The following is a 23,485-nucleotide window of genomic DNA, read 5'->3' on the forward strand; positions in this document are numbered from 1 at the left end:
AATGAGAGTGAGCAACAGATATCTTGCAGAAATGCACCTCAGGAGGGAAAGTGTTGCTGTGAAGCATGGTGTAACAGCTGCAGTAAGCCTGAAATTTGGGACATCAAATAGTAATTTATTATCCTAGTTTTATTGCAGGAGTGGTGACATTTGGATTTTTCTGCCCTAGGTTCTAAACTGTCTTGGAATAGCTTTATCCTTGTAAGCTTACCAAAAGATTGATGTGCCATATCTACAGTTAGCGTATTTAATGCACATTCTCTCTAATAACAGGGATAGGAGAATAATATAAAAGAGCTACTCGGATATGTGTTTGATGTACTTTTGATGCAAATGACTATAAGTGAACTTAGATGCTAAAATGCTAAAAACGTTCATTTTTGTTCTTGTGTGCTGTAAATCTTTGCTGCCTAATCAAATAAAAATGAAGAGGCTATACTGAGTTTCTAGCAAAAGCAGCCCTGTCAAGCCAAACCAAACTGAGACCAAGGGATAGGAATTTGTGTTTAAATCAAGTCAAACATTGAAAACTGAGATGCTATCGCAATTCCCTCTCTCCCACCAAAAAAAAAAAAAAAAAAATCATTTTGTCCTCTCTTTTTATAATCAATTTTTGAGGCAACTTAAATCCAAATAAATTGCCATTGCCCAAATTATTAGGCAGGGTGGTGTTGCCTATAGTCCCTAATTCCTCTCTTTCTTCCTCCTTTCTCTTTCTCTCCTCTTTTTCTCCCTCTCTCTTTTCCCCTCTTTATCTTTTTTCTTTGTGCCACAGGGAAAGGTTTGAAACGGAACGTAACAGCCCACGCTTTGCCAAATTGCGCAACTGGCATCACGGCCTATCGGCGCAAATCCTTAATGTCAAAAGTTAAAAGTCCTATGAATAGTAAACAAAGGTGCAAGAGATATGGCCACTAATGAATAACCTACTCTCATAAGTTATAGCCTAGGAGCATCCCACATACACAGAGAGACATAACACAGTAGTATTCTTGGCGCTTTTTTGAGTGATTTTTCCTTTCTGTTGCTAGCCTATCAACCTGTAAATCTTCTAGATTGTAAAGTGGGCTTCATTTAGTTGGTCTTTACCACATTAAAAGTACTATAAAAGTGCTGGCTGGCTTAGCTGTTACAATTGTTAGCATTTAACTAATGTATATGAAATGGAGAGATGGACAGATGGGTGTGAATAAAGCCAATATATTTATAGATAGGTGTACTTTAAACAAGTGTTCTTCACAAGATAAATAATATTGGAACTATGAAGTTAGAAAGTATTGTGCCAATGGCTTGGATTTGCCAAATACATAGACTTCTTTAGTTGGCATAGTTCAGTTATGTCATGTATGATAAGACACTTAATGTCTGGGCTTTTCTGTATGTGGCATATCTTGAAGAGTCAAGGCTTTGGAACCTAAATCTTACTAATGAGTGTAAAGTTTGGAAGGAGGTAGCTCAGGATTTACAGAAGCAAAAGGCACAAGACTGTACCTAGTCAAATTGGCCTCAGAGAAGTGAAAACATGTAGGATAATTTGTGCATTGCGTTTTTAAAGCATGGCATAACTTTTAGACAAAACTTTGCCTGTTCTGTATTGCTGTTATTTTGAAATCCACTTTTCTCTGTATATAGCAGTGTGGTTTAACTGAAATAAAGAATCTAAAACAGATGAACTTATGTGCCTTTTTACCTTAAGTATCTTGCTTCATACAGTCAGGTGTTGTTGTTTTTTTACTAATAACTGAGGAATTTGTCTTCCTTTTTTGAGGTCATACTAATGGCAGAAGCCCTGGTATATCTTCAAAAAAGGAGAACAACAGAGGGAGGAAGAGCTGAACCAGAGTACTAAAAAATAATGGTGGGGTTGCAAGAATATATAACAATCAAAATCGTTGTTATATTTTTAGACTAATGAGTAGTGTTTACTTGTTATTTTTAATAATGACAACTCCATCTAACTTGAGGGGAAATAACAAGTTACATCTAAGCACCCCTCTCATTCCAAACTATATTACTTTGGTTCTTGCTTTTATAAGGAAGTTTGGCTGTCATTAAAGAGAGCCAAAGCTCTCTAGAACTGAGCCTAGACAGAAGTCTTGAACTTTCCCCTTTCCTGACATTTTCCAGCTTTTCCACCTTTGCCTAAGCAGTCAGTTTCTCCCTTTCACATTTATCCTTTCCTTTTAGAGTGTAAACAGTGTTATATTGATTTTCCCCATATTCTCTTATTTAAAAATCAATAAAAGTTATTTGGGGAAAGAGTTCAGGCCCATTTATTTATATACAGTGGATCCTTCTCATCCAGGAGCAAGATTTGGTTCCAGACCCACCCACTCTATGAATGGGAAGAACCGTGGAAGCTCAAGCCCATATTTATGGCCAATGGTGTGTGTGTGCCCACATCAATGCACTCACAGTGGTCCATGGGAGCTCCAATTCATGGATGGCTAGCCTACCAATATGGCAGGCTTGTGTATATCCCTCCCCCCTGCCCCAATAATCCAATGTATTATCTCATTACAATTGTGCTGTTAGATGGTACAGATTTCCCAACATTTAAGGGCAGGGTAGCTCATATTTTTAATGCAGGGCACCATTCAAATATGTGAACATTCACCTGCAATCTGAATTGACAACTGTTATAGCAGCTTATTGCATGGGCCTTTGGGAACAGTCCCAGCACGGAACGAAAGGGGGCTGCATGTTTTATCACACGTAGGAACACTGCCGATGCCGCCAAAAGTGCCCGTTCTGTTCCACATCCATCCCAGAGAAGGTGATTTTCAGGAATGCTTCTGAACAGTTCCTGAAAATCGCCCTCTCTGGGACTGATGTGGAACAAAACAGGCATGTCTGGTGGCACTTCCGGTGGCATCAGCAGCATTCCTCCATGTGATAAAACAGGTGATAACCCTGTACCATTCTCATCCCGCCCTCTTTCGCTCCATGTCAGGACAATTCCCAAAGGCCTGTGCGATAAGCTCCATAGTCCATTCTGCCATTTAATTTCTCTTCATGTGGAGAATGTACCATAGTTCCAAGATGACAGGGGATGGAACTAAAGTTCAATATAACTAGGTTATTTTGGGGCAAGCTGTGACAATTAAACAACCTAAAACTACTATACATTTGTACAGTGGATATGATCTTTGTCTACCAGGTGCCACATAGAATAAACACCCCAATTGTTTCTTAATCCCTCCCAAATCTAGAAGGCAATGGTGAGGAGTGTGACATTGGGGTGAAGCTTCTAAATATAACGTTGGGAAATGTATGGGGCTTCAGATGATTTGGATTACAGCTCCCATTAACTCTATCTGGAAGGCATCAGCTGCCTAAACTTAGCTGGTGGGTACAGGAAGCTGGAGACATGGCATTTTCCTTAAAGCAGTACTCTCCCCTCCCACCTGCAAATTTCAGGAAGTATTTTTTTTTCAAAGCAATTTTGAGTCTGTGGTTGCAGTGAAGGCTCATAGACTGTAGAGGGTCCAGTTCCAAATTTATGGGGACAGGTGTCTTTTCTTGCTCCAGCTATTCATCTATTCTCCCAGCAACTTACCAAAGCAACATTCAGAGAAAATTCCAGTGGGAGGGTTGGATAGAATGAGGTGTCAATGAACTGCAAGCAAACTTATGAGCCAAGAGCAAAGTTGTCTGTGATTGGGAGGGTGGGACACTTTGTTGTAAAGACTAGCTTGCAGATTATTTCAAGGAAGAGATTTCTCCTCTGCCAGTGAAGTATCTAGACTTGTGGCATGTGATCTGAAAGAATCCAGAAAAGGCAATCGGCTATTATTGGAGACAAGTAGTGCAGCTGTAACCATTCTCACCAAGAGGGGGCATAGAACTATCAGGATCAAGCCAGACATCTCTACAACTCTGTGTCAAGTATTATCTTTCTGGGATTCTGGATCAAGGCTCATTTGAAAGTTCAGGTATTTTCCTATATATTGTGAATTTTGCTTCTTGTTTTGGCAAACAGAAGAGGGCTCCTTTAGGGCCCCTTCTGTGCCATGTTGAAACTTTCAACACTGAAAGCCAAAACCCATCAATTTACTGCATCCTGCTGGCCAAAACAAAACTTTCAGGGCATATCTACATTACAGATGTGGATGGTTTTTAAAATGAGTTTCATTCCACAGATTTAATCTCTCAAAAAATCCTGGGTAAGGTAACTTTTCGAACTTAGAAAAACGATGGGTATCAACTGTATCTCTCAGAATAAATCTTTCCTCACTGGCATAACTAGTCATGTTGCAGGGGATCATAGAGTCTGAAGCCTTGCCTGAATTGTCTAGTAAATCCAGCGTTAGTGCAGAGCACTATGGTCCAGATTTGACCCCAGATTGGTCATGAAGCAGCCACATGTACTGAGCAAAACTCATTGTGGTGATGCCGTGTTGTCTGCATGGGCCGGCCAGGCTCTCGCTGCATTGACATAGCTGACCCACCCCTTGTCCCCAGAACCACTGCTGCCACATCCCTTACATGCAGGAGCTCTGTAGACTGACCTCCCGGTGTATCACCACTTCTCTGGAGCATGGGATCAACCATGCAACCAATGAGTAGTTTTGTCTGTATGGGCTGGCCAGGCTGCCACTGCATTGGCACTGCTGCCCCATCCCCTGGCTCCATGGACAGACCTCCCAGTGTACCCTTGTTCCTCCAGAGCATGGGCTTACCCATGAGATCAATCAGGACATAGGTAGAGGGACCCATTGATGTCCCCACCATGTGATGGAAGTGTCCCTCTGCTCTGTCTCCTCATTGTTCACACAGGCAAACCCAGCCCTGAAGAAGTGGCAGTGTGCTGAGAGGCCTGTCCAAGGTACTCCAGCAGGTAAAGAGTGCAGCAGCTGAGACTCTGCAGACAGGTCATCCTCTTTCCCTATGCTGCTCAGTGCAGGGAAACGGTATGGCATGGTGCTTGGCATGTGAACAGCTGGCCAGCCCAAATTGGTCCTGATCAAGCTTTTCACATGCCACAAACCACTGCACTAATCCTGGGGTTTAGGCAGAACACGGGCTTCCCATGACCTTGCTAACTGGAGCAAAATCACATTAATCAGGGAAACCCATAGTATTACACTGGAAGTCACAGTGCACCATGGAAACAGACTGCTCCCGTATAGGGATGAGCACAGGGTTTTTTGTCCAAGCAAACAAGGCTGTAGTTTCTTAAAATAATGCCTGAGCAATGATAATTTGATGAAGTGCTTGGAATTCTCTGTTGACAATCTCTAGTACCTCTTTGCAGAACAACAGTCCCCAGAGTTCAATAGGGAGATGGAATGACTCCATTTTAAATTTGTGGTATAGATATGTCCTCTTAGTTGGCTTCCCATGGTCAATGCTTTCATTTTTCTTAATGTTACATTCAGAGCTGTGTGCATTCCACATTTTATGCAAGTATAGGAAAGGCATAGAATTTAGGACTGGGCATGAAATTCATAATCATAAGACACTTTTTAAGAAAAATTAAATCTATCTCATATTTTACAGCAGTAATTTTGTTAAAAACTTACAGGAAATTTATAAAATCAAAATGAGAAGATAAATTAAGTACTGCATCTTCATAATCAGATATCAAATCCATATTCAAATCCATCAAGAATTTCTCCATGACTAATGGAAGAAGAATAAATTACCAAAATTAGAAAATATGCTGCCATCTGTTTGTGTGAGAGCAAAATTTGTGAATAAGTTAGAACTGGAGTAGAATTTTTCATTTGAAAAACCATGACCAAAAACAAAGAGCACACAGCCCTGAGCAAATAAATGAATGGTGTGGAAATGAAGCTCTCGCGGTGGCAATGTTTGAGTGACTTTATATGACTGGCTGTTGGCATGTGATTTTATATTAGCCTCCTGCCAAAGTTTGTTTTCAAGCTATCTTTCCATCTGCACTAACCAGGATGCTTTTGAACAGAAATCATTTCTCCTATGTTAGCCATGCAAGCTAATTTAGTAGTAAAGGAAATGCAATTCATTTTAGCAAGAACTGCTAATCTTTCTGCCCCTTACTCTATTTTTTAAAAGCCATTCTTCACATTATGCAAAATGGTAACTAAGCCAGCACTTTTATGTATTTTACCATTACAGACTATAATTGTACAGAACTCAAAGACATAGCTATGTTAGTCTGGAAAATCAGTGTGCAAAGGGCTCTTGTATCACGTTTGAGACAAACTGAAAGAGAAGTTGGTAGCATGAGCTTTTCTAGGCTTCAGTTTACTTCTTGATGCTACCAACTTTTCTCTTTCACTTACTCTCAAAGATGATACAAGAGCCCTTTGTATACAATTGTACAGTCCAACATTTTGCCATCCCTTTCCGAATAATGTGTAGAATGACTGCACATATAACAACATGCTAATTGTTGCTTCCTAACTGAAGAAAACTGTCCTATCTAAAACTCCCTCGCTTTCTCATATCAGACTCCCAAAATAATGTCCGTCAAGACCCAGACTTCTTTGTTGATCACCAAAAACAGTTTGGCCTACTGTATTCTAGATTTATTTAGCATAAGATCAAATGCCATGGTAAATGCAATGTAGATACGTACCCATAGCCTCAGATCTGGAATGTCTGTTAGATATTAGTTATAATCTTCCTCCACTTTGCAAATTGTAGTCCTGGTGAACAACCAAGGAGGAAGAAAAAAACCCAGTCCTTAATCAAACAGAGAAGAGGTGGCATGAAATATAACATGTAGACAGGCTGTAGCCAAAACAGGCTGATTCATATATGCAAGTCTGATAATACGTTCAATGTGTGAACTGGCTCTGTTAAGAAGCATTGTCTTTGAGGTGATGCAGGAGTTCTGCCCACAGCGACTGTTTTGTCACGGCTCATTTGCAGACCTAAGTTATTATTTTATGTCTTAGTAATCAAGTGATGAACATTTGTATGTCAAATGGCCCTGGATTTCTCCAGAGGCTCTCTTGCTGCAGGCCTAACCAGCTGGGATGCAGTCAGAAAACTTTGCTTCTTTCCATTTGCTCATATATGAAAACTAGTCTGTGCAAAATATCCCAATGCTAGAGCAACAAGAAAAATTATTCTGAATTGTTTAGAATTCAAAGTAGTTTATTGAGCTCACTGGTTGTTTCTTCTTCACATGAACCTGTCTCTGTTCCTCTCCTGTGTTGCTGTAAGAAACTTTGTTTTCCCCTTATTTCATATCATTATCTCTCACTTAATTTGTAACAACTCCCATGCCGTCATCATTCAGTAGCTCCCTTGATTCAGAAATGTAAGTGAATGCTTTTGATAGGATTCACACAGTCACTTTTCTCCTTTGCAAGATGGTGGGTGAATACAGACACGTGGTAAATTACAACTGGGTGAACTCAGTGGATCTAGTCTCCTGGAACATTTTTATGGGAGGAGAACTGTACCAGTCACCTGCTTTTAACTGAAATTGAATAGTGTATGGTAAAATTCTCTCTAGAGTTTGAAGGGATGACTCTGACTACATCTGCACTGCAGAAATAATGCAGTTTGACACCATTTTAACTGCCATGGCACAATGCTATAGAAACCTGAGATTTGTAGTTTTGTGAGATATTTGGCCTTCTCTTTCAGAGAGCTCGATGCCACAACAAACTATAAATTCAAGGATTCCATAGGATGGTGCCATGATAATTAAAGCAGTGTCAAGCTACATTAATTCTGCAGTGTGGCAGCAGCCTTAGATAACTAGCATACAGAGCAGTTAATCTAATAAAGTTGTGCATCTTCAAACTGACTCTTATTTATGGTGACCCTATGTCAGGGTGTTCCTGGCAAGATTTATTCAGATGAGATTTGCTCTTCCTCCCTTTAAGGCTGACATTCACTGGGCATTTCTATGTCCGAGCAGAGATTTAAAGTCTGGTCTCCCAGAGTCCTAGTCCAAGACTCAAACAACTATACCATCCTAGCTTTCAGTTGTCATTATGCCACGATTAAACAGACAGCAGGAGGGAGGAAAGAAGGAATGTAGCAGAATGTTTAAGACTCACTGATTTATTTCAGCCTGAGCTTTTGTGGATTTCAATCCACTTCTTCAGGTGCACTGGGGAATACAATATAATGGCTTATCAGGACAGATACGTAGTTGTGGAGGTGAGAGCAGAGTGGGTAAGGATTCACATTACTTTCCATCAGTGCATTTGAAGAAGTGGATTGAAATCCAGCAAAACTCATGCTTAAATCAGTGGCACTTCCAATGTTGGTATCACCCAGTGTGGATGTCTGGAAAGGGTGACCTTGTGCATGTCACATTCTCTTGGCCTCAGGCATTGCCTCAGGAAGACAATGGCAAACCTGCTCTGAGCAAATCTCGCCAAGAAAACCTCATGATAGGTTCACCTTGAGTCACCATAAGTTGGAGATAACTTGGAACACAACAACAATAAAGTGGCTGTCTTGTTTGCTTAGTGTTGTCTATCCTCAGTATTCATTATGCAGGCGAAAGGACTCTTTCATATAAAAAAATGAACTAAAGGCTCGTACAGACAGGCCAAAATAAAGCTGCTTCGGGTCACTTTGGAAATAGGCTGTTTAAATAATGCATGTGTCCTAAGAGGCCAGAAGCTGTGCCAAAGCCACATTCCAGTCCTAAGGACTGGATCACAGCTTTGGTGCACCTTCAGGCCTCTTAAGATGTTTGTGTCATTTAAACAGCATATCTAAGGTCCCATACAGACAGGTCAAATTAAAGCTGCTTCGGGTCACTTTGGAGGTATGCTTTTTAAATGATGTATATCTCCTAAGAGGCTGGAAGCTGCACCAAAGCCACACTCCAATCCTAAGGACTGGAGCGCAGCTTTGGCACAACCTCCGTACTCTTAGGACACATGCATCATTTAAACAGCATACCTCCAAAGTGACCTGAAGCAGCTTTATTTTGGCCTGTCTGTATGGGGCCTTAGTTTCAGGGGAGGCTCCTTCTGGATGAAGGAAATAATATGTTATCTTCCTGAATTCCTTTCCCTCTGTATTCTGGTCAAAGCTTAGAAAATAAGAATGGAAAGAATATTTGAAAATGTTTGAAAAACACGTTTCCAGAGTTTTGTTAAACTCTGATAAGGGAAGTTTCATACAGCTGAGAATCTTCACAGTTCAGGGCTTATTTTACTCAAAATTCACATGTGGTTTTTTTGGGCAGAAAATAACATTTTCTACATGAGAAAAACACAGAAAATGCTGTTTTCTGCACACACAAAAATTATCACCTGAATTTTGCACAGAATAAGCCTGTGGACTGCATTCAAAATGCATAGTTCTCAAAGACATTCTTGCAGTGGGAAGAGAATTGCCAAAATTCCTCATTGCTATCTCAAGAATGAAATTACTAAAGAATTACATTTCTATTGGAAAATTTACCTTCCAAAAAGAAAACTATACATCCCAGAATCTCCCAGCCAGAATGATTAGTAGCTGGGAAATTCTAGATACTATAGTAAAAGAACTAATTTTCCAAGCTCGGGTTATGGAAGGGTGTCCACCTCTGTGGATCAGTTTGTCAATTGCAAGATAAGGATGAACTGGGGAAAAACTAACCCATTTTGCTCCAGAAAAAGTGTAAGGTGGGTGAGTGAAATTCCACTCACCAGATTCTGAATTCAAATTAAGGCCAGCAAGGCTCAAAAATCAGTTGTGGAAGGATATATCTTATACTGAAAATAGATCCATGTGAGAGGATAAAAATTACCTTGGCATAGGAGAAATAGGTAGATGGATCTACACTGCAGTTATTACAAAATGCAAGGTTTTTGCTTTTCTTTTACAATAATTGTAGAGGCCTAATGCTGCTAGAAGCCTAATCTCTGGTCTTGTCTTTGGTCTGGATCATTTGCTTTATTTGCTGTAAATTTGGCTATATTGGAAATAAACTATGCTTCAAAATTTTCAAGCTGAATGGGTGTGATACTTTAGTACTTGCATGCCCTTTGATTCTTGCTATATAATTTAACAATTATTTTTATTCACAGACTACTTTTCTAACACACGGTCACACACCACCGAGCATCTATTTTAATCCGATCACAGTTTTGTATAGGACCTTACAAATGAAATCAATATTTCACATGCCTACAATAAACTATATTCCATGTAGTTTATTGTAGCTTTACAACAGAGGAAGTGTATTCTGGGTTCAGATTTTCTGCCTCATAGGTTTGGGACTGATTGATATATCTGCCTTGAACACAAATCCCAACCCATTCCAAAAGTAGTCCCAATGAAGAAGTTAATATCGCCACACATTTATAAATTCCCCATTACCCTGAAACATGGATATTTCCTCTGCTAGAATGGGAACTTGGCCCGTGGGCAGACTGAAAATGTTTTAAATTGCTGCATTTTTTAAATTCTTCTGATAATTTCTTATCCTGATTACCTTTTGGTGGAATCATACTCCAGATTAAAAGTGCTTTCAGGTGGGAGTATCATGCTCCATGGTTTATTGTCATGCATCTGACCTCATGCACCAGAGCTCCCAAACAGCAGCTTTGTGTTTAAATTTATTTCTTAAAAAATTAAAATTTTGGGAGAGACTTGGTAATTTGTAAATCAGTGGTTATTGTCTCCCCAGTTGGGCATTATCCCTGCGGAATCTAAATGGAGGTTCTCATAGGTGTTAGCTGTTTGCATTTCTGTACAGAGATACTGTTTTGTGTGAAGAAAGTGCTGTTTCCTATGTAATAAATGCTGTTTTCTGCACGCGGGCACACATACACACACACACACATAAATGGCCTAAATTTTGCACAGGATAAGTCTCAGACTACAAATAGCCCAGTAACACTGCACAGTCTTTGATGACTTTCTCACAGCAAGAAGAAAATTGCTAAAATTACTTCTTACTTTGTAAAAAATTAGCAAAGAATTGCATCCATATTATGTAATATCTTGATAGTACAGTACTAGTACTTACTATATTGGGCTTTGCAAAAGTGTTTTTCCCCGCCTAGGTAAAAGAAGATCAATTCTCTTGTTTTTTTAAAGAATGACAATTATTGAAACAAAAGGTTTAAATCAGGGGTGGGTAAAGTGCTGCTCATGAGCTGCTTTCATTCCTCTCCAAGCCCCTGTCCTCCCTGTTTCTTTCATTTATTACAAAAGGGAAAAAAAATATTGCAAACCACCCCAGAACCTTTTAGGGGATATGGAGGATCAATTTCTTCATGTTTTGAGCCCCCTCCCTTAGGCTATTTTATGCTGATTTTTTAAACATTTAATAATGAAATTGGCGATTCAATTCTGATTTGGTTTATTGCTAAAACAAAATAGGCTTCTCCTCAGCCTAAAACAGTCCAGAGGCACCCAAAAAGCATAGCAAAAATCCCCTCCAACCTCCCCCATGTGTGTGAATGATTTCTTTTTTAAAAAAAACAAGGATGTGGAAGCACAGTGTCCATACACTGGGATATGATTTTCTAGGATCTTCCAGGGGTAATGTGATCGTTCAGCCTCTGGCAGTTGCTATTCCCTGATCAACATGTTTTTAAAAATGCAAGTGTTGTGCTTACTTGCACTTGTTTTTCAAATACTTTTATGTTACCTGGATTATTAAGTATAGCATCATAAACAACAAATAAAACATTCACTGTTTGGATTCCAGGGTTTTATCTCTTGTTCCATTGAACAATATCATATTCCATTGTTCACCACCTGATAGGTGAGGTTTGGCTCTAAATGGATTACCATCATGGTTTCAGTATTGGGAAATGGGAAGCATGCTAGGGGCATGCTAGAGAGTGACAGAGAGATGGTTAGGATCAGCATTCATTCTCCTAATATGTTACCAGACCAATGGGGTGGGAGGAATTAAGCCAGCTCTGAAATTAATTTATTTACCTTCAGTTGAAAGCAAGCAGAAAAAAAGACCCACTCCTAGGAAAAAAGGACTTACCCATATACCTGTCATCCTGCCAATGCAAGCCCAGAAGGTCATAGGATCTGGCTGCCATTTCCTCTCCCTCTCCCATCCTTGATTGCACTTTAAATTTCAGTGCACTATGCATTGTAGATTTCTGCACTATGTTACCCCATGGGAGTTGTCTGCATGGGCCAAATAAAATGTCTCCCTCCCTCATCTTTTCTGCAGGGAGTCCAGACAATGCATAACCCAAATCCTGGTTCTGGTGCAAACAGTCCAGATGACCCCTGGCCAGTTCAGCACCAAACCCACTGTATACCCACCTTAAAATGTTTTTTAAAAACCTCACAATTTGCTCTTGATCTTCCCAGAAAATCTGAAGCCCTCCATTGTGATATCTGGAAGCTGTTTGCAACATATCCTGCTGTACTACCCAGTGTGGCCACCATCATGTTGAGTTACTCACTCAGAGGTCAGAACGAAATGCCCAACGCTAGGCAGCTCATTCTGACCTCAGAGTGAGTGACTCACTGTGGTGGTTGGTACTGTGGGACACATTTGCGAACGGCTGCCCAGCGTCACAATGTAGGGTCCCAGGTAATGGAGAGATGTCAGGGCAGTTCCAGGACCTGAATACTCCAGGCTATTCCCAGAGTATTTTGACTTGTACTGTCCCAGTTTGAGACTATAGATGGGGACTTGCTTACTAGATTTTCTTTAATGGGGAAAAAACACCCTCAGCCTTCCATGTAGAAAAACTATATGTCAAGCCAGAGGGGATCTAATCAAGCCTAGCTTTCTCCCTGACATGCTAGTTTTCTAAGTGAATGACTCAACCTATGCATCTTCATTTATTTTATGGAGAAGCATTGAATCATGTGAGTCTCTACCTTCTCTCAGAAGCGGGAGAAGCAGACCTAGGTATACCACCACATCAATGAGAACTAGGCTTATGTTTGTATGGAAACACACATGATGCAATGTTTTAACTTGCTTCCTCACACATTCTTAATGAGTCCTTTTTCTGTGCGTGGAAGATGCCAGTCAGCCCTCTGCTTTATCAGCTCCTCAAACTTGCCATGAATTTTTAAACTAATCAATCCCCCCCTCATCATGGGAACATTTGCTGATTTTATTCATATTGTATTCCACTCCTTCCACAGTGGCAAGAAAAAGGTTGCTGAATCATCTGATAACAGGTAATGTGTGTTGTGTATTTCACAGTCCTGTTTGTTACAGAAGATTGCTTCAGTCATAGTCCACCCTCAGATTCATAGTGAAGATATCTAATGAATAATTATGTGCTTTTAACTGCAACTGATTACTAAATTTTAAACTTACATAGTTTGTTGTGGGTTATATCGGGCTCAATCCTACTTTCATTCTGGATTGAGGAACATTTGATTTATGTGTTCCATGACAGTACATACTGATGATCATTGTTGATTATTTTACCTGAAATTTTTTCTTACATATGGAAAGTGTCTGCCTCTCACCCCCACAGCTATTGAGGTCTAGATGGATCTCTATTTCCATCAGGATGGATGTCAGAATTTCAAATGAACATAATTCGGCTTGACTACTGGGCTATAGATACTGTTTTATGTTTTACATTTACCTTTTTCTAAAAGTTTTCTGCTAGGTAATCGAATGATTCTCCTCTAATACTGAATTCTAATTTCTGTTCTAAAATTGCACCAGTGAAGTCTAGGTAATAGGATTGTCTACACCCATTTCTCCATTTTATTCTTTGTTAGGTTATGAACTGCTATTGAAGTGCAGTTGGTTTGGTTGCTGTTGTGTAATTTAACCACATTTGGCACACATCTCTTCTATTTGTATCTCACAATTATGCTCTATCTACAGTATAATCTCTCCTTTTCAGTACTGAGACCTTCCGGTTAGCTGATGTGTAAATTCCTAAGTTGTGGGTTGGATCCAAAGGTGCGCTTCTAACAAGCAGAAGTCATCTTCTGCTCACAGAAAAGCTCCTTCATGAAAATGGAAACTAATTCCAAACACGTGTTCCTTTTTGCCCACGGATTTGGTCAAGAGCTTGCAGAACATGATGCACAAGAGATGCATGAGAATTTTTCTGTAGAAGCTACCTAATCTGACACTGGGCAGACTAGCCTCCTTCAACCTGGCACTTTTCAGATATAATGGACTACAACTCATATTATCCCCAGCAAGCATGACCATTGGAACTAAGCTAATGGCCATTTTATTTCTCATCTGAGTTCTTTGGACTTCAGTAATAAATATTTTGTGCCATTGAAAAATGGCATGCTCTCAGGTATAACAACATGTGAATTCACAATAGTAACACAAATAACTCTAAAGTAAACTTATAAAGGATAAGGTCTGCTGCTACAAACCTCTTCTCTGACAGTTCAAATCATGCAAAATGCTTTTCAGTACCAGAACTTCATTTGGACACCTAACGTCTTCAAATTTCCTGATTATTCCCCATTTTAAGGAGAAACTCAATCATTAAACTCTTCCTCCCAACCTCCCGCACTGCATACATAGAATTAACAGAGCTTGGATAGCAATGAAGCTTGGTGGATTGCATCCTTAAATGCAGGTCCTGGCACATGGAAGCAAACAGATGCCACACCAGGAGCAGCCGGAGGATGCTTCAGCCACAATTGCACTGTGATTGTGCTGAGACCATGGCAACCACATGGCCCGCTTCCAAAACAGGCTGTCACCACAGTCCTAAACCAGCCACCACCAGGGTCCTTTTTTAATCCTGTCCAAAGGACCAGATCATGGTGTCAAAGCAGCTTCCAACTACTTTGGGGGTGTGCATCATCTGAACGCCACACCCCCAAAGCAGCCAGAAGCCAATTCTTTTGGCCCATGCATTTTGAGCCATGGAAGTTGGGAGCACTCTATTCCCATGTAATAAGTTATACAGTCAGCCCTCTGTATCCATAGATTTTTTATCCACAGATTCAACCAGCCATGGCTTGAAAATATTAAAAATAATATAAATTCCAAACGCAAACCTTGATTTTGCAATTTTATGTAAGGGACACCATTTCACTGTGCCATTGCATTTAATGGAATTTGAGCATCCATAGATGTTGACATCCACAGGGGATCCTGGAACCAAATCCCAGCAGAGACCACTGTACTCAGAAACTGCTGGTCCTAAATGGGGATGAGGATTCACATTTTAAAAAAAATCATCAAGCTATTTCTGGATGAGCATTGCAGTGCCTGCTGAAGCTTGCTTCTGGATTACAGCGAAGGCCAAGATCCTATAGTAGATTAAGGGTGAGCTCAGACTGGTTTAAAAGTCTGGAAAGTCCCAGATTTTGTTCCTGTTTTTTCTTACTTAATTTTGGAAATACATACACATTTTGTTTATCCCAGAATATTTTCTGTCAGCTCCTGGTACAATCAGAGACTTTTAATATTGTTTCCCCAGGTCAATTTGTTTTAACCCAGTATAAAATTGAAAAGAACAGGAATAAAATCTGAGACTTTTCAAGCAGTCTGGATGTGCCTTTACTTAGTGAGCATGTAGATCTATGCGCTTAATGTTCCAGCTACTTTCTTGGCTAGTTTTTCGCACCCTGCTCACACCACTTGGTTCATGATAGTTAAATATGTGGTTTTTTAAAAAATGTTGTGTCATGCACCATGCACCATTATATTCTCTGTCACGCAGCCCTGCAGGTACACCTCATAAGGCACAATATGTGACGTCAAGTGTTTGGCATCTTCCAAAGTCTTGCAACACAGATGCCAACACTGGCAGAACTAAAACAATGGCCTCCCAAGGTTCTGTGAGATTTTGTGAGTTCTGTGAGTATCTCATTGAGTTAAGCCACACTGGGGAGGAAGGGGGGGCAGAGAAAACTTTCAACAACTGTGAGATTTTTCATCCCTATATGAGAATAGATAGCACTTGTATTTGCCATCAGCAGCAGAAACATAAAAGTTATATTTTATGCCCAAAAGCCCCTGTTATTTTGCATGCAATATGTTATGCAAAAACATATTTTGTGCAAAAACAAATTGCTTATTTCCACATGAAAACCTTCATGGAAATTTTGCCCAAAAATCCTCAAATGTAAAAAAACAAAAACAGCAACATCAACATGTGCAAAAGTTCATAATTTCGCCCAGGAGAGAGAAAGCAGTTGAATTTTTTCATTTTTGTATGCAAGGATTAAATAAGCAAATACTGACACCCTAATTCCCTTTGGAGAGTTCTTATTTCATTTAAGTGGAGGGCACAGTTTTATCTTTATAAGAATGATAGTGGTTCTTTTCCTTCTGTGGAAGTAAATGGAACTTGCAGTATAGAGCGTGTGAGCTCCAGGAATGTGTTTCAGTTCTCACAGATGCAAGGAATGATTCAATTAATATTAAAATCTATAGGGAAATAAAAATATACTTAACGAAATGAATACATACTGGAACTGTAGCCAGTCCAGGCAATCAAGTTCCAGATTTATACTGCAGAAAACCTCACTCTTACCATGCACATGTACCTTGGAATAAATCCCGAATTAACCTGCGAAGATCAAAGGCATTTCCAAATTAGCTCCAAGTCAACATGCAGTCTGCAGTTATTGTGTGCCAGTGTTTGCCAAGTTCCAAATTCTGTTCAAGGTACAGGTGCAAATGCCACTTTGTGTATTTCTTAGAGGAGAGTAACCACAACTTCCATTGTGTGTTCTTTTTTAAAGAATCACAATCTGTCCAGGTGTTATTCTCCATGGGAAGAGTGTGCTCTCTACTTACTGCTTAAGTGGTTTAATGTGCATTTTGTGTGATTTAAAAACAGTTTGAAAAAACATTTTGCCTTAACATCTGCTGGACGGTTTAATGCTTTATAAGAATACCATTAAAGTCTTTCCATCAGCCTGCATATGTATTTCATCAGGATGGTGTTGCCTTAGATGGTATTTCATCTGTATTGTGTTTGTCTGTCTGATGCTATATGTTGAAAGACTTAGATTTCTCTTTATAAATCTGAAACCCAGTAAGGCTGATGGACTCAAAGGATGCTCTAAAATATTTTCCTGGTTTACACAAGCCTGCATATTAAATAATTTCTCATTTCTCAGGTAGTACTTAATAGGTTGCAGTTCACTATGTTATTGATTCCACCGAAAACACTTGGAGCTAGAAAATATTCAGTGATTTACACATCTCTGGTATAGATCTATGATGGTTCATTCACCCATAGAGGTCATCAGTTGATGTTGCAGTCATAAAGCAATAGTGATGTGTGAACTGGCCTATTTAAAGAAAAAAGCAAATGGAAGGGTAATGCAAATGCCTGATGCTTTTCTCTGTGTAAGCCACCAGCACAACTGTTTACATTTGCCATGTAAGGTATTAAATTATTACAAAAAACTTTATGTAGTATATATGCAATGGCTCACACAATTTACAGTGCACCAGTAATAATTACTGTACTATTTCTTTATTGCTGTGAAAAGAATGGTTTTGTAGTTGTCTATTGGTCACCAAAGATTTCTAAATACTGTTTTCTGATGCTCAAGTTATAGTGTTTTAATTCCAACCTTAGCTGTATCCATGTGTATGTACTTTGAATTTAACATTCCACAAAACATATCAGCCCTATATTGCAACAACTAAGTGGCATTTCTAACGGCCATAGGTTTCTTTTAAAATGGATACACCAGATGAGTTTTAAAGATTGTATTCGCTGTTAAACAGTGAAAGGAGAATTGATAAATAACATTCTTATGCCCAGCGGGGAGCAGGGGTGGTTCACCTTTTCTGAAATTTCACTCTGCTGTTGATAGATCCTTCATACACAAAATAATTATTTACAACTAATTAGGGCATAGAAATAAATTCAAGTATTATACTGGGACAGTTTACTTAGTGTCTGCTCAAAGAAAATTGCAATCTTTTGAAATAATATTTTGAACATCTTTAGTTGGAGGTATTTGAATATCATTTCTATGATTCTCCAGTGATTTACACACTATTTTTTTTTCTATTGCTTCTCTTTCTTTCCCTTTCTTTCCTTCTCTTAACCTCCTCTCTCCCACCTCCAATACCTACCATTGTGCAACAGGTATAATCTAAATCAGTGGCTCCCAACTTATGGTCATTTTAGGAGGACCAACTCCCAGAATAGTTAACGTTCAGCCATGTTGGTTGGGATTTCTGGAAGCTGAATTCCAAAACTTCTGGAGGATCAACAGTTGAGAAATACTGACCTAAGGCATACTTCAGAAAATCAATGGAGCATACTGGTGTTCTGTAGTAGATAGCTGCTATGGGCAAGATTTCCTGAAAGTAGAGTTAAGGGTTGATTGGTTTCAGAGGCCATTTTGTGATCAAAAGCAACCTTGATCATGTAGGGGAAAATGTCCTACGTTATAGCTACTGAAAGTAGACATCAGGGATTGTAAGAGTATGTGAATGGAAAGTAAGATGGCTTCAGATTTTATCCAACCAAGGTTCTGTTTGTATAAATTAATTTCCCTATGCAAACCTATATGTGGGTTCACAATTCTTTATGCAAAGATGGGAATATTTTGCCCTCTATATGCAACTGAATGGGAACTCCCACTATTTCTCACTTTTGGCTATACTGGCTGAAGTTACTCGAACTTGTAGTCCAACAACATCTGAACAGCCCCATGATTCTCACACTTGCTGTAGAGAAAGATTAACATAAAATAGATTTAATAGGAACAAAACAATAAGATTCACTCTTTTTCTCTTTCTTTCTTTCTTTTTGTAAATTGAATGATACATATGTTGAACCTCAGTTTAGTGTCCAGAGGGAGGGTACATAGGGAATTGAGCAGGAGTCCAAAATATCTGTTTGGCGATTCCTGAGTCTTTGAGAAGGATGTTGAGGGTGAGAGCTTGCTACAGTGATGTGGCTGCAGAAGAGAGGTGACAAAGTTTGGATCTTCTTAGAGGTTAACGTTGTTTAAAATATAGAAGTTGAATCTCCCTTATCTGAAATGTTTGGGACTAGAAATATTTTGAATTTTATATATATATATATATATATATATATATAGGATTTCAGACTATCTGTATTTGCATACCTGTATTTCCAACCCAAATCTAAACACAAAATCCGTGTATATTTCATATACATCGTATACATATAGCCTGAAAATAATTTTATGCAATATTTTTAATAATTTTGTGCATGAAACAAAGTTTGTGTACTTTGAACTGTCAAAGGCAAAGGTGTCATTATCTCAGCCACTCATGAAAAAAATTGGTTTTTGGAATATTTTGGAATTCCAGATAAGAGAGACACAACCTGAAGTCATCATTCTTTTCACATCTAGTCACATTGTTTGTATAGTTCTTTAAAACACTTGAGAGTGGTCAGATCTGCAAGAGTGTGGAGGAATTATATGGGCCTTAAATCCTTTTGAATGCCCTGTTATTATTGCTGGCCTTTTCCAGCTGTTATTTTCTGTTATTATTGTTATGTCCTGTGTACCATCCTTTCATTCATGTTAACCTTTTTTTATGAAATTGTTTGCTCCTACATATAAAATTGTACTCAAAAGGATCTCTTCTCAAGAAGGTTAAGTAATTTCATTTTAGCTGTGTAATTTCATCTAACTGTGGCCAAGCCTAACAAATGTCAACATTTATGCTTTAAGCTCTGCTTCAAAATTGCTCCAGTAATTTTGCTTATGTCTCTGTATGTACCTTTTTGTACCTAGACAAAATGGTTGCGCTCTGTAAACATGCAGCTTTTAAAGATGCCCCTTGTTTTATCCAATTTAACTTTAATTAGTACCCCTGTTGAGCATGCACCAGTGTCTACCAGCTGTGTTCCTTCTGCTATGCCACCTGCTTCATCCAACCAGCCTGCTACTGCTGCTCACAATGCTGCCCATCAGATGAGCCTGTCATCAGCCATGGCCACTTCAGCGGCGCACGACTCCATCTCATCTAGTTGTCAAAGGTAATACTTGGTGCTTGTTTGCTTTGTCCATTTCCTTTGTTTTGTGCAATATGACAGAAAAAGAGAATGAAAAGGAAAGAAAGTGAAGGAATGCCACAAAGAGGGGTGAGTAGTGATAGTTCCAGCAATACATTGTTAATTCAAAAGCAGCAAGTTGTGAGTACATAGGTTTTCTCCCTACAGTCCTGGTAAAGTGATGATGATGATCAAGTGCTTCCCAAACTGTTGATTATTTATTATTATTTATTTTAAAATAGTTTATACATTGCCCTTCATCTTATGATACCAGGGTAGTATATGATAGGTAAGGAAAAACCCAAACACGATCTGTAGAATCATAGAATCATAGAATCTTAGAGTTGGAAGAGACCACTAGGGCCAGTGTGATGCATCACAGTCCGGCCAGAGAGAGTAAAAAGAAACATTAAAACATCATTTTTGGCAACTTTAAAGGCAAGAAAATCCATAACGTAGTCCACATCAGCCATCTTAATAAGCCAATTTAAAATGGCTGGGCAAACAAGTAGATTTTGACCTGGTGCGGAAGAGAATTTAATAGTTCAGTCCCACAAACATGAATGACTATACAGGGATTCAAAGCCAGCCTTTTAAGAGCTGAGCATACAAGTTTTCTACTTTGGTGGGCAAAGCTTCTCTCTGTCCCACATTCTGGGTCTCTCCCCCCTCCCCCCCGTCTCAAGTTCTTTCTGTCAAATTTATTAAGAAATTCACAATTTTCATAAACCCTTATCACAAAAGAAACTGGATAAAATTTTCTACTTGAAGACAAGCACTTAGACCATTTCAGAGTCCTCATGATACAGTGCTATGCTTATGAGTATTAACTATGAAGTCCAAGGTTCAAGCACAATAGTTGGGCTTACTTAGAGAAGCCTCACTCTCACTCACTCTGTCGCAACTCTTCATCTGCAACAGGATTGGTGAAAAAATTCCAGACATGGTGTATACAAAGTACTATTTAAAGGCTAAACACCTTTAATGATGATGGTGGTGGCAAATTCTCCAGAACTGTTGCTAAGAAAATGTTTTTTGAAGCAGCTCCTATGAATTGCTCCCATCAGTCCTTACAGTCTAGGATGCAAGTTGTTAGTTGTCTTTCTTTGCAGAATGCTGTTTCATTTGTTTGCTAGCTCTCCTCTGGGACCTTTGTTGATCAAACCTGATCTTCATTTGCAATATATTTGTGGTTCAAATGATAACAGATTGATCTATGATGGAGGTGAGCAAATATACAGATTAGAGGATTGAAATGGCCATCTCAGGGAACCATGTAGGGCCACATCCCTTGGCGGAGGGGATTATTTCTCCCTCCAATGTCCTGTAGGGGAATTATGGGACTAATTCAACATGTTTCTGGCCTGCTCTGGACCATTTTAGCCCCAGGAAAGGACCTTTGTTTCAACAGAAAGTGACCTGTAATGCAACTTCCAGGTCAATTCCTTCTGGAAAAAGACTTCTCTTGGGCCCAAAATGGCCTATGGAGAACAAAGTATGTCACAATTGTTTCTTCTTTTCCAAACATGTTTTGACCTCTTTGGGTTCCTAGGAGGCCTACAGGCCACATTCCCCTTCTCAATTCATAGGAAGAGTAAACAGGGGGAATGGATGATCCTGCTTGTATAAAAAGCTTAGACTATATGGAGGGGAATTGTGTCTTCAAACTATAATCCACTGGTCATAGAATTCAAAGAAAATATGAGATTAAGCAGACCAGGCCATGCTCAGGTAGCTTCATGCCTAGCCAAGATTTACTCCCTGCTCTGTTTTGCGCTGTGTTCACCCCCAAACACATTTCATGTACGTATTTACTCAGAATCCTAAAAGTGAAAAATCAAAACCATTCTTTGAACTAATATCCCACAGACTGCAAATGCCCTACTTCATTGCACCTCCTAACTAGAATATACTGCATAAATTTTCACTCAGTGTGTCAGCTGAAATTACAGCTTTGGAAGAAAATCATGGATTTCAGGTACTTTAGCATATCTGACCATATTGCTAAATTTAACAAACCTTGTTCATTCTTTTTTTACGAGTGCAAAGGTTCCCGGTTCTCTCACAGCAGATTACTTCAAATTTCACATGTATTTTCTTTTGCATGAAAAAAAACACCTTTTATCTCTTTTAGCTTCAACCGACATTCTTCCACTTCCATCACCTACCAGTCCAAAAAGAGGTATAAATTGCTAATAACAGATGCAGACTGCAGATGCTAATAACTAGTGAATTGCTTTTCCATTTGCCATCTGATGAAACAATCGCCTTTGTAATTGGTGATGGTTTTCTTTTCCTGGTGACTAATAATTTTCAAACTCACTTGCTCCTTGGACCTGCTGATACCTGTCACAGATTTAATCATGGTTGCTTTTAGGGGGGAAGGCTATTCTTTGACATAATCGGTTCTAATGCTATATTCTTCCAACAATTCATCAACTATTTTAACTCTCTGCAGCTCAAATTCGGAATGATATCTCCCCGTTGACTCAGCCAGCTTTGCTAAAACTTTTCATTAATGATGCAGTGTGCCTTTTCTTTTTTCCAGGACCTTCTTTGTTCATAATTACAAATTCTAATCCGCATTCCTAATTTCTTTGTAATGCTAGACGTTTGTATTTTCTTACCTAAGTTATAATATTGGGTTTTATATGGTATTATTTTTCTCTCCACTGAGAATTTTTAACAGATTGGTTTTGCTTAGAAAAATGTTATAAAACCTATCCTACTTTGTTAAATAATCTGCTGTTATTATGTATTTAAAAATTGTATACTGTGATCGGAAATAATCATTTAGATGTACTTTATTTCTTTGTGTATGCTACCATGCGAGGAAGGCAGTTAGAAACATTTATTAAAATAAATAATTCTTTTATTTATAGTAGTGTTGCAATAATAATTTGATTTGATGTTCTGCAATACACATTGCAAACTCAGAAAAAACACCAGGCTCATTTAGAAGGTGTTTGTCACCAGAACAGATTCAAAACATCAGTCTTTAAAAGTCAGATAACATATCAGAGATTTGATTTAATTTAATATCTTTTTTAAAAAGAAGAATGGTAAAATAATAGTCCTAGAATAATAAGTCTATGGATATTGACCTGAGCTAATGTAGCATAGTGGTTTGAGTGTAGCATTGGGACCATGGGAGACCAGGATTCAAATTCCTGCTCAGCCATTGATACCCACTGGATGAGCTTAGGCAAGTCACACTCTCTCAGCCTCAGAGGAAGGCAATGTCAAACCACCTCTTCACAAATCTTGCCAAGAAAACCCATTTTAGGTTTGTCTCAGGAGAGGCACAAGTCAGAAATGACTTGAAGGCCCACAACAACAGTGTTGATATTTCTTGCCAAAAACCTTCTGAAGTGGAATCGTGACCATAGACCTGTTGCTGTAGATTCCCTAGCTGTTCTAAAATGCTCTAGAAATATTTTATATATTACCAGATTTCCAAAACATTGTGATGACTTTTAAATGTCCTGGTTATATTTCTGTGCTACCTGAACAATTCCTAAATATATTTGTCCCCATTAAACATGCAGTGGGTGACTTGCATAATACCAGTTTTTACTGATTACCTTTCGAAGCTGAGTGTTCTCTAGTGTTGGCTTCCTTGGCTTAGGTAAAGGATGTCTATATAGCAG

General features: G+C 38.9%; 1 protein-coding gene across 8 annotated transcripts in view; it reads left to right on the forward strand.

Annotated features, from left to right (window-relative positions):
* The window catches only part of LDB3 (LIM domain binding 3), a 191,317-nt gene that overhangs the window by 137,184 nt on the left and 30,648 nt on the right, over positions 1-23,485 (forward strand). For 4 of the 8 annotated variants that reach the window (XM_089510600.1, XM_089510599.1, XM_089510606.1 and 1 more), the window contains 3 exons: positions 13,033-13,068; positions 19,650-19,820; positions 21,970-22,017. In XM_089510600.1, the coding sequence (XP_089366726.1) occupies positions 13,033-13,068; positions 19,650-19,820; positions 21,970-22,017 (255 nt within the window). Of the gene's footprint in view, positions 1-775; positions 1,668-13,032; positions 13,069-19,649; positions 19,821-21,969; positions 22,018-23,485 lie in introns of those variants that run through there. The other 4 variants (XM_089510602.1, XM_089510603.1, XM_089510604.1 and 1 more) reach the window with 4 other exon arrangements.

This window comes from Sceloporus occidentalis, unplaced genomic scaffold, assembly GCF_023333645.1.
Source record: "Sceloporus occidentalis isolate IW3139 unplaced genomic scaffold, rSceOcc1.0.p SCAF_2, whole genome shotgun sequence".
NCBI classification, from domain to species: Eukaryota; Metazoa; Chordata; class Lepidosauria; order Squamata; family Phrynosomatidae; genus Sceloporus; species Sceloporus occidentalis.